The sequence below is a fragment of the Pseudorasbora parva genome, chromosome 13 (genome assembly GCF_024679245.1).
Source record: "Pseudorasbora parva isolate DD20220531a chromosome 13, ASM2467924v1, whole genome shotgun sequence".
Taxonomy (NCBI): domain Eukaryota; kingdom Metazoa; phylum Chordata; class Actinopteri; order Cypriniformes; family Gobionidae; genus Pseudorasbora; species Pseudorasbora parva.
In genome coordinates this window covers 10298812-10311123 of record NC_090184.1, presented here as the reverse complement: position 1 = coordinate 10311123, position 12312 = coordinate 10298812, and the positions used below count along the sequence as shown (strand labels likewise).

Here is a 12312-nt window from a genome sequence, read left to right as displayed (position 1 = left end):
CATTTTTAAATATGGTAATTTTTCTTACACAAATGCATCACTTCGCTTCAGAGTGCCTTTATTAACCCCCTGGGGCCATGTGGAGCACTTTTATGATGGATAGATGCACTTTTATGGACTTCAAAAATGACACAACAATTCACTGCCATTATAAAGCTTGGAAGAGCCAGGACATTTAAGTCTGATAGTATTCGTCTGAAAGAAGAATGTCATATACACCTAGGATGGCTTCAGGGTGAGCAAATCATAGGATCATTGTCATTTTGGGGAGAACTAACCCTTTAAACCCCCAGAGAATGATGTGCAGGTTTGTCTGGAATGTGACTTGACCTGATAGTTCAAGTCTGTGTTTTGACCCTAATTGTTCTTATTTTTATCTTCGGCAAAACTATTCTATTTTTGGATTGAATTTCAGTTTGAACTATAACCAATTTCAAAATATGCCATTCTGTATACTTCAATTGTTTATTCACCAAATAAAAAGGTGTAATGTGTGAAAATTGTGGAGCACTTTTATGTACTTCAAAACAGAAACAGACATCCACTTCCATTATAAAGCTTGAGAATAGCCAGGACATTTTTTAATATACGTCAACTCTGATTTTGTTCGTCTTAAAGACGAATGTCGTGTAAGTTACACCTAGGATGACTTGAGGGTGAAATCATGGGCTAATTTTTGAGTAAACTAACGTAACGTTACCACTTTAAACCGAGCTTAAAAAAAATTGTGGTATTTGCAAAACCACTAACATAAAGCTCGGTGTAAGTTAACTACTGAAATAAGTAAGAAAATGACACTTAATAATCAATCAGTCAAGTTGAGACCACAAGCATTTTTAGAAATCAAGCGAGAGTAGCATGTTGACTGGTGCACCAAATGCTATTTTTTCTGTATCAGTAGGCTGCGCACAAGTTTAAAAATGTATCTGTGTGATTAATGTCAGTTAGCTGATCTGCTAATGAAGACAGCAGTGGGATTTAAACTTACTTGTCCTCCAATGGTGACGTCGAAAAACACTATCGGGTTATTGGGATTTGAAGGCTGGACGTTCATGGTTGTTTTCAGGCTTATATTACTCCAGACTGCAGAAATATGAGCTATTAATGTTTCCCAATTTTGAGTATCATATGAACGATTCAAAAACGTGCACACATGACGTCACTACGGTAACCAGGAGGACTTTCTACGGATACAACCGAAGGACAATTTAAAAAAAATATTCAACCTCTTTTAAACTCGGGTTTTTTTTTTTCTTTAGAAAAGAGTTATTATTATTATTAAAGCAGACACTGCAACAAACGGAGAGAAAAGCTCTCTTTATTATTTCAATAAAGGGTCAAATACTATAAATTAGAATGTGTACCAACTCTACCCACCCACGCCTGCAGTGCCACGGATAAATAAAGCTGTTACTGCCATCTCGTGTTCAACGAGAAAGGAGCGCACACACAGACACAAAGCAGCTGGTTTTACACACAGACTGTTGCTTCTAACAACTAGTTATTTGACAGTGTTTTGTTGTTTGTTTGATTTTTATTCAGAACCATTAAGTCATTGTTACATTTAAGCCTTCAGAAACTTGGATTGAAGGTTCAATTAAGACAATATAAGTTACAATCGTTTATTAGTCAGATTGTGTTTGTCTATAATTATGCATTATACATTCCAGTTAGGTTTGATGATTACAAAAATGCTTGTTTTCTTCAACAGTGGTTATGATATTTACAGACAGTTAGATCAATACTTAAATATATTCCTGTGAATTCTGTCCAAACTGAAATTCCATTCTCATTAATATTTATTTGCTAATGTTGAATGAACATATTCATACAATAAAATCAGTTTTATTAGTATGTATTATTATTATTAATAAACATGATAACCAAGGCAAATTACTTTTATATTGCTTTATATGTGTTTTTATATAATTTCATTCAATTTCTGCTGATTTGATCATTAATCTTTACATATTGGTGAAGCGCCATTATTTATATTATATTTAAAAAAAAACAGATGTGCTGTGGAAATTTAATCTTCCCTTTAGATCGTATTTTATATTTAAAAGACATTCTTCTCCAATCACTGTTAGAAGGTTGTCACAAGGTTTGCATTGTGAAAACTTCCTTAATAAACAAGATAAATAAAAATAAAAACAAAACCTCATTGTTTATGGTCATTGATTACTTATGGAGTAAAAAAACAAAAACAAAAAACAGAAAGAGTACCATGATATGTTTCTTGTATATACACATCCTTTATTATTATATATATTTCACACCATAAATTTAGTCAGCGCTCACTGGAAGTTCCTTCGGCTGGGGCCCGGGCACAACAGGGAATTTGGGTTTTGCAGAAACCTCACTGTGAAACAAAAAAGGAATATTAAGAGATCAATGCCAATGGTTATCACTGAAAGCATACTTTGATACAACTTAAACCCCTTTTTTCCAGTAAATTCTCAATAAAATTTTCACTTAAGTAAAATGTATTAAAATATGAACATAGCATTGAAAATGTTTCCATATTTTATCACGTCCCTGGCTAATTCATGCACACATTGAACACAATAAGGCATCAAAGTCACCAAAAAAGGAACTGCTCATGACTTTGCATGCATCTTGCAGAATGTGTAAGATGGTAATAATACAAATATATGTATTAAAAAAATATATGTTTTTTAGTACTGTCCTGAATAAGAAATTTTTGTAAAGGATGGTAACATACATAGATGAGCCAGAGCATTATGAACACCTGCCTAATATAAAATTTGTCCTCCGTGTTTTATCAAAACAGCGCTGACCTGCAACAGTCTCTAAAACAGGGGGTGTCAAACTTGTCCTGGAGGAACCCCAGCACTGCACTCACCTAACACACCTGATTCAACTCATTAGTAGAGTCTGCAAGACCTGAATTGTGTGTTTGATAAGGGAGACATACAAAATGTGAAGGGCTGGGAGTGCTCCAGGACAGGTTTGACAGCCTCTGCTCTTCAAGACCCCTGAAGGTGTCCTGTGGTATTGAGATCGGGGGAATTTGAAGGCCAGAAGAACCTTGTTCCTCAAACCATTCCTGAACAATGCGTGCAGTGTGGAAGAGTGCATTATCCTGCTGAAAGAGGCCACTTCCACCAGGGAACACCATTGTCATGAAGGGGTGTACATGCTCTGCAATAATGTTTAGGTAGGTGGCACATGTCAAATTTTTGCAAAGAAAATTTGCCAGCGAATTTCCCGGAGCATCACACTCCCTCCACCGGCTTGTCGTCATCCTACAGTGTATCCTGGTGCCATCACTTCCAAAGGTAAACGCCACACACTTGCACAGGATGTAAAATAAAACACAAAAAGCTACAAAAGCTACAAAAAGTTACAGCTCCTTCACAGCCCCATAAGCAGTAGAGTGTGATGCACTGTGCATTCCTCCCAAGACCACCATTCAAATCTGTGTGACTTGAGCCACAGTAGACTTTCCGTTGGCTCGGACCAGACGGGATAGCCTTGTGTCCTTGTCCATCAATGTGCCTTGGGTGCCCAACATCATCACCAATTTGTGGTATGCCCTCCTCGGATTACTGTTCTACCAATGCCAACAGTAAATACCAATTCTCACCAATGCCGACAAGGAGCAAACATCAAGCCACTCTGACCCAGTTCCCTTAACATAATTTGGCCCTTGTTAAAATGGATATTTATTCCTGCCCATTTAATCTGCATCCACATTCATTAGAAGAACGGATAGTCTGCTTACCATCTGCTTACCTATAATGTTTTGGCTCATTAGTTTACAATCCACATTTATACACAAAAATTCAGTTCTCAAATTGACATACCCTTAAATCTTAAAACTGTTTGTTGTTTTGTGGATGATCAACGACTGGATTCATATATTTAAAAAACTATTTCTTAAACTATTAAAAAGGTCAAAACGTTGCTAATAATACAAATTGCATGTTGTTTTAGTACTGCCCTGAATAAGCCGTTTTTCATAATGGATGGTAACATACTGGTTATAAGGATTCATTTATTTATAAAACTATTACTTAAATTATTAAAAAGGTCAAAACGTTGCACAATGCATTATGAGTGGCATAAATCTTTCTTATTTTGTTCAAAGATTTTTCCCCCTATTAAACACTACCCTTCAGAAGCAACCTAAGATGCTTCCCTGAAGACAAAATAAGTACAATTTACCCTGATCATTTAAAGAGTACTGCATTACTATTTACTTTCTAAACCAGCAGAATAGACATGGATAGGCATGAAACTGCTCTTTTAATTCTTTCAAATAAATAATATAAAATTGCATAAATTATTATTGAACTGACCAAACAACAATTTTAAAGAGTGAAGGTTACATTAAAAGTTTTAAACATACATTTTTAACATTAGATGTTAAATTTTGCATTGAAGTATTTTATTCCTTACTTTTTCAAGGGGAAAGTAATTAAATTTCTGTAATTCATTACTTAGTAATGTATTACACCCAACTTTGTTAATATCAAGCAAGCAAAATCTTCATGAAACAAACCAAATAATACATTCCACTGTCAAGAAACATAACTTTTTTATGTAGATGCAAACTTACCAAATCTAGATACACAAGGGATTTACAACACTGTATTATATACATAAGAGCTTTTCTAAATAGGTATTCACAGCCTTGCTAATGATTGTTATTCATGGTACTTTCTAATGCAGTTGCTCGTATAAAGGAATGCCTGCTAAAAACATAAAATATACACTGTAGAAAATATTTGTTAAATAATTTCTATTAAGAAATGCCAACCCACCTTCCAGCTGTTAGGGCCTTCTGTGAAGACATGATCACAGTTGGTGGAACAGACTCTCTGCGTCCATCTCTCTGACAGTAGTAGTTATTTGCAAATTTATGGCTGGGTCCAACTGGAAGTTTGGGTGGGGGCTGAGTCCTACCATCAATGAAATCAATAAATATTCACCATTGTGTAAGGATTGCACTCACTGACACTGAACAACCTTAGAAATTAAGGCTTTTATAGTAAATATAAATATGAAAAAATATTGGGCAGTTCACATGACAACAATTTTACTGTATTCAAAGAATTAAAAAAAAAAAATCTTTATTTTTGTAGACAGCAAAAAACAAATTTGTTTGTTTCGCTGCAGATCCATTGGAATGAAGACAAAATTGTTTATTTTTTTGTAAAAACAAAACCAAAAAAAGTGAATTTATTTATTCAAGTATTTACATTTCTACCTAAATCTGTCAACTGCCCATTCATAAAAATGAATCAATATTAACATCATAAAAATACACATGTACAGCGTTGGTTTCAGACAGATAATCCAGTAACACTTTACAAAAAGGTTTCCTCAGTTAACTATATCAAATGTTTAATCGCAATCACATCCGAAATAATAATTTGTGTTTACAAAATGTGTGTGTGTACTGGGTATAATTATTATGTATACATAAATACACACACATGCATGTATGCATAAATAAAATATTTATATATAATATGAAATATATAAATATACAAGACAAATATTTATTAAATATGTACATTTATGTGTGCATATTCAAATACATATCATTTTTATACACATGCATAATGTAAACACAAACTTTTATTTTGGATGGGATTGCTATTAATCATTTGACAACAATATGAGTTAACTACTTTAGTTAACATGAACTAAGAATTAACAATACTTCTACTGCATTTATTAGTTCATGTTCATTTCGGCATTTACTAATACATTATTTAAAATCAAAACTTGATTTGTGAAACAAACAATGAACAACTGTATTTTTCATCAACTAACATTTAAAAAGATGAATAAATACTGTAACAAATGTGTTAACAATGCGAAATGCATGCATTACAGTATTTATTCATATTTGTTGATTTCATGCTAGTTATATAACGTTATACCGTTAATGAATACCATATTGTTTAGTGACCGATATAATCAATTTCAAGATCCCAAAGTACTTATTTGAAAAATGCAAATATATCTACCTCTTTGCTATTTCATTGTACCGAAGTTGTAGTTTTGATTGGAGATCTTGCTGTTAATGAACAAGAAAAGTGGATGTGTTACTGAACAAAATATTATCTAGACATGAACTGCCAAGGCTGTATTCTGCTTATTCTACTGTATTCTACTAACAATACACACATACATAGGCATACACGTTTTTTGTCATACTGTACATCTAACAGTGCATGTCTGATAAACTATTAAAATCATTATCGTCATCATCTCACCCCTGACAAATAATTCCTCAGTCTCTGGATGAATTTCGTAGCCGACGCCATAGTTGGTGTCAAGGTGAAATCGCTGTTCACTGTGAATCTGTTGCAGAATCAGTTTCAGACGAACGAGACTTCACAATCATGAAGAAACGTAAGGGAGTCAGGCTGATCCTGGGTCAGATGCAGTAGCAGTGAAGGACCAGCGGGCCGGAAGTCTTGTTCTTATTCTCTGGTTCAGTGACGGTCACATCCGCAAGAACTACAGAATTTCGCGCCACCTGTCGTATCAAACGCAAACTAACGACATCAATTTCTTATTGAATTTAGATGCCAAGCAAAAACTATTTTTCACCTATTTAACCGCGTTAACCAGTTCAGAGAGATATAGCTATATGTCCCAATAAGGGCCGTTTTAAATTAGGGTTTAAATAATTCGAAACCGGGGATGGTAAAAATGTTGACATTATGTCTGCATCTGAACTCTTTACAAGTGTCAGCTAAATGACATCTTTTCATCTTTACTTTTCAGCGCAAACAGAAAATGTGTGGTTTCAATTCAAACACAAGGAGTGATGTTAAAATTCAACCCATCGTCCGGGTTTGTTGTAGACCCTGGGTGAGAGGGCGATGTAAAGTTACAAAATAAGGATTATGACAAACTAATTTATTCAACACAGGCCTTTAACACAATTAATACTGTGTGTGTAACAAAAAATGTATAAAAAGAGCAAATGCTCATTTTCATGGCAAGATGTTGTGGAAAATGAGAATTTACAAATATATATATATATCACAATAGCACATAAATATGCCTATACCAGTATAACACAAATAGCACAACTGCACATAGGCCTATACATGTTGCCACATATATTTCATTTACCTTTATTTAGGCCCATACTTTATATAATACAGAATGCTTCAACGCAACTTGTAGTAATCAAGTAAACCGAATTCAATTCTGCTGTAAAGCAGCAAAAAGAAATGTGTCATTGTTCAGCTGAGGTCAGTTCAGTGTTAATTGAGTTCAATAACTTTTGAAGAATATGGGGGAATTAAACATAATTGATGGACCCAATTGGTTTCCGACAATCTTCTTTTGTGTTCAGCAGAACAAAGAAACGTATACAGGTTTGAAACAACTTGAGGGTGAGTAAATGATGACAACATTTTCATTTTGGGGTGAACTATATATTTGTTAACAACTAAGCAGAACAAAAAGGTGACAGAGGCTGCGTCCGAAAACCTAGGCTGCTGACTCGTTGCCTCGCTGCCTCATCAGACAATGACTTGTAAGGCAGCGTTATGTGCATGAAGGCATCTCATGAAACTAATTTCGGACAGACTTCTAAGGCAGTGTAACAGTTTCTATAGCTAAATAGAGAGAGCTTTGGTGAGAACTACACACATATTTAATTACTACAGTAGTGATTTCTCGCTAGAAATGACATCAGAAGTGTAGTATGTTGGTAAAAATCATACATTTACACACAAACTGACACGCAAACACAACTTCCGGACGCCATCTTTTTCCCCCAGCTCAACTGTCACTGAATGGAAAGCACAGGATTGTGGGATATCAAAGGCAGCGAAGGACACATGTACGCTGCCTTAAAAAATCGATCAGATGAAGGTATCTCAGGAGATAGGAAGTGAAGCAAACATTAGATTCGGCACAGCTTGATGCCTTCCTGCTTTCAAATGTGTCCTCCGAAGGCAGCATTTTCCAGGTTTCGGACGCAGCCAGAAAGTGTGACATAAATGGAGAAAAACCAGGCACCATTGGTTGACAAGTCCTCCTCTGGTTAATTCTAGGCTAGGCTATATGATCTATGATTATGCTGCATCACAACTAAGATTGTGGATTCCTTCAGAACATTTTATCCAAATCCTTGCTTGAGATCAATCATGCCGGCATATGGTGAGGAGAAGGTGCATTTAGTACATGTTCAAAAATACACTACCATATTTTATTACGTGCCGTGTATACAGTAGAGCTATGAATATTGAATATGAAATTGCCTTCATTAATACGTAAATATATTATCAAATAGTTTTAATATATAAAAAAACAGCATGTTATATATTGTAATATATTAACATAATGTTGTCCATGCATGAAATGATTTATAAGTTATTCATATTAGGAAACAGATAGGTATCTGTCTATAAAGTTGTTCACAGTCAAATGATATTAGATCTGTATATTTCACTGACCAGACCTTATATGTAAGCCTATAAGATTAATTGAATCAGTCATTTTACATATTAGGCTTTCATTGTGTGAAGTCCTATCTTTAAGAGGTTCAAATCTGCCTGTCTGTCTAATATGTGAGAATTTGGGCCCCTGCATTCATAATAATTGGGTTTCTTGGGGACTTCCAGTCTGGGACATTCAATATGTGTGCCTGACTCAGATCGGTCTAAATGTAGAGCTCTTGAACATGAAGATTACGACGTCGTTTCATGGTGGGAGGAAATCAGGACCACCCATTTAAAGCGATGCCAGCAGAAGACGTGCAGCGCCGCCCATGAGCGCGAGCGATACAGTTAAACTCATTTCAACTGGATCCCGCCACAGACCCTTAAAAACAAACTAACTCGGAATGAACGCTAACCACTGCTCGTCTGACGGCTGGAAATAAATCAGAACACACCCGGATTGTTATAGCGCAAAAAACAAAACAAAATAGCAAACGTCACCCACAGGGTAAGACAAGTTTCATGACTTCTGAAGAGTAACTTTGGACAGTATCAGAATGGGGAGCGCTGTTTCTTCTTCACCAGTAGTTCTGTCTTTGATGATTGTTTAAGGTTAACGTTAGGTTTCACAATCGATTAAACAAGGATGATGCTTGGCTGTCCTTGGTATAACTTGGTATTTAAATATGTTACGCAAAATGAGATATATAGCCATACGGGACTTTGTGTCTGTCTTTAAATGGCTTTTTTTATGGCACGTTTAGTATTTTAACAGCAACATTTTTAAATATCCGCATAATAACATAAGTAAAGTTTAAACTGATACAAGGCTTTATATTAATTCAAGTCAATCATATTGCTTCAACACTAACGTAGCCTACAAAAAATGAGTGTCCAATTACTTTATTGGTTGATTTGTTTATTAATTCATTTGTTGGTTAATTGATTGATAAAAGCACAAACCTTTGGTCTTTGAGGAAAGAGAACTATTAGATATCATGTATAGGCCTAAGCCTAAATTAATTCAGCACAAACTCCTTCTGCATTCATGAAGCTCAACATTAAGCTGTTTGTAAACATAATGTGTTTGCAAATTTATTGAATTAATAGGAATATTTATAGGTTTATCAATAACTACAAAAAAACATTTGAGTTTTTGAACATTTGCAAAACTAGCTATTGAGTTATTAAACCATTGAGTGAGAGAGTAAATCTCAAATCCTTTTATTAAAACTATAATGCTGGGCAATGATTAATCACGATTAAGTGCATCTAAAATTGAAGTTTTGTGTTTACATAATATATGTGTATACATTTTTTTATTATTTTGGATGCGATTAATTCGCAAGTAATTGATTGCTCAGCATTAATTAAAACCTTTAACCAGATTTTTTTTTTTTTAAATGTATGTTTATTGCAAGAAAATAATATTACAAAAAAGGGTTTTAATTTGCATTCAAACATGCCCTAAATTATGGTTACAGTATTGCAAAAAATGATTTATGATCTGCATACTCATTGTCTTTGTGCAATATTAGAATGCAATAAATAAATATTAACAATACAATGAATGCTATATGACCAAAGGGAGAAAACAAAATGAAGAAATATTGCATGACCTTTCCACTTATGAGGTCCACTAAATGTTATTTGCAGACGGAACTGCTATTAACAATTCAGTATGTTGTTGTTGTTGTCCCAGGAAAATGTGTTACTAAATGTGCTGCTTGAAAATTAAACTTGCCTCCAAAACACTAAAGAATCACATGCTTCAGGTCTCATGATTCTATTTATGGGCCATCCCCCCTGTCTGGGTCGCCCCTCCACTCGCCCTTCTCCTTCTTCATATTAAGTGGGAAACATTCCAAAAAGTGGAATTACATTCAGAAAAATACTGAGACGTATACAGTGCTTTGTGATTGAGAAGTTCAGTCTGAAATGGCATATTACACTCTAAAAAATGCTGGGATGTACAAACCCAGAAATTGGGTTGTTTGAATCCATTGAATGGACCCATTCAAACAACCCAATTTCTGGGTTTGTCCATTTTCAACCCAAATTGGGTTGTTTTTAACCCATCCTTTTATCGAGTGTAATTGTGCCATTTCAGACTGAACTTCTCAATCACAAAGCACTGTATACATCTCAGTATTTTTCTGAATGTAATTCCACTAATTCTACAATTCTGAGTGTAAAGATGCGATGTTTAGGATTTGATAGACACCCATTTAGCCTCTGTATGTCCATGTGATCCTATAATAATAGTAAAAACCGATTGTAATTCATAAAGTTGTGTGTCCACCTCATCCTAATGCTGGCTTTTGCTACTTTGCAATGATTCACTATTAAATGTGGTCTAATACATTCTCATCCTTAATTTAATATAGTTAAATAGTGGGACATGATTTGACTCACTTCTCTGACAAAAGTTCTTTGTTCATGCGTTAATGTGGATAATGTATAAGTTGTTTACAGGCGAATAGAGCCTGCAGTGTTCACAGCAGCATGTTCTAGAGACTTTCTCTTCCTCTAAATCACATTATTTGTCGGTATGTGTGGATAATACTGAGCATTGTACCAGCATGGGAGAGAGAGCTCTGTCTGAAAATGTTAAACCAATTAGCACATCACAAAGTTAGTGCCTTTATTTCTGTATGTTTACAGACATCAGAATAACGGAGGTAGTAAGAGCTGTGCCAGTAAACCTTACTCCCCTGGCCTCGAGAGGCATGCTAGAGACTGCTGACTTCAGTGTCCTTGTTAGAGCACCTGCCTCCCATGCCAGAGACACCGGTTCGAATCCTGCTCGGAGTGCGTCGAGCAGGACCGTTTACATTTGATGCCGTGACCCGCTGTATTATATTTATGTTACAAATATAAAAATCGGACTTTGACTTAGAAGATTTTTTGTTTGCTTTTATCTGTTCTGCTGACAGTACATTTATATGTGTGTATTTATCAGATACTTGTATCTAAAACAACTTACAACTAAACTAAAGATATTTGTTCAAGAGCCAACAATGTTCGTAATATACAATGCCAGGTTTATTAGACAGAGACAAGGAAGTAGGCTAGATACAATAGAGCTTAATTAGTCTCCACATTAAGGAATCTGAATGTTTAGCACAACAAAAATTATTGCCACAGGCAATTTTTATCCTAAAACTAAAGGTACCAGGAAAGTGGTTTTCATAAGGGAACTATTTTGTAGCCAGTGTGAAGAAAATACAAGTGAATAGGAAACTTGTGGTAATATTTCAAATCAATTCAAATTAGCCAATTTTATACAGTTCACATAGTTAGCATTTAATTTAGTGATCTGCTGACATCAGGTTGGCAGACATGGATTATTTGTGTGTTTTTGAAGGGATGGGGTCATAGGGACATCAGTTCATTTGCCATAAGTTAGCAAAATGGCAGAAATGTTGGCAGAGAATTTAAAATGTTCCCTGTCTGTTTTTTGTTGATTTGACAAGCTCATGCGCAATTATCAAACTTTATCTCTTCTCTTGCAGCACTTGACACTTAACATGATCTATGAAGTGAAATAAACATACTTTTATGGGAGAGCTACCTACACTGAGTTTGACAGGATCAAGTTGATAATCAAGTTGGAAATAGACTCTTGTAAGACCAACCTTCTGCTTGTCAAGAATACCCCAGAATACACACACACACAAACACACACACACACACAAAGTGCTAGATATAATGAACTGAACATTCTGTTCATTGCAGAGCTGAGCATGATCACAGCTTTGCATATTGATTTGTCATGATAAATACTGACACATTGTATAAAGCCCTATTCACACAGGATTAGTATTATCTAGGGACCTCGTGTGATTTTCGTGTGGTGCACGGGATA

The 12312-nt window shown here is 35.0% G+C and overlaps 3 protein-coding genes across 3 annotated transcripts in view; 1 reads left to right on the top strand and 2 right to left on the bottom strand.

The window, feature by feature from the left end:
* ppih (peptidylprolyl isomerase H (cyclophilin H)) overlaps positions 1-1179 on the bottom strand; it is a 45915-nt gene extending 44736 nt beyond the window's left edge. Inside the window, exon 1 of the mRNA XM_067413159.1 lies at positions 989-1179. Coding sequence (XP_067269260.1) covers positions 989-1054 — 66 coding nt within the window. The 5' untranslated portion in view covers positions 1055-1179. The remainder of the gene's footprint in view (positions 1-988) is intronic.
* Positions 1180-2231: 1052 nt separating this feature from the next.
* ndufa7 (NADH:ubiquinone oxidoreductase subunit A7) lies at positions 2232-6440 on the bottom strand. The gene is made up of 4 exons (XM_067412505.1): positions 6255-6440; positions 6006-6055; positions 4791-4928; positions 2232-2362 (listed from the first exon to the last, which is right to left on the bottom strand). Exons 1-4 carry the CDS (start codon positions 6303-6305, stop codon positions 2287-2289), a joined length of 315 nt encoding a protein of 104 aa, XP_067268606.1. The 5' UTR covers positions 6306-6440; the 3' UTR covers positions 2232-2286.
* A 2320-nt stretch (positions 6441-8760) lies between these two features.
* The window catches only part of kank3 (KN motif and ankyrin repeat domains 3), a 28900-nt gene continuing 25348 nt past the window's right edge, over positions 8761-12312 (top strand). Inside the window, exon 1 of the mRNA XM_067412504.1 lies at positions 8761-8952. The gene's annotated coding sequence lies outside the window, so the exon portion shown is untranslated. The remainder of the gene's footprint in view (positions 8953-12312) is intronic.

Excerpts from the sequence above, each read along its gene's own strand:
- ndufa7 (XM_067412505.1), bottom strand. The coding sequence starts at position 6,305 with ATGGCGTCGGCTACGAAATTCATCCAGAGACTGAGGAATTATTTGTCA. Across the intron at positions 4,929-6,005 it reads TACAATGAAATAGCAAAGAG|GACTCAGCCCCCACCCAAAC; the intron begins GTAGATATATTT and ends CATTGATGGTAG. Across the intron at positions 2,363-4,790 it reads AAGGCCCTAACAGCTGGAAG|TGAGGTTTCTGCAAAACCCA; the intron begins GTGGGTTGGCAT and ends TTTGTTTCACAG.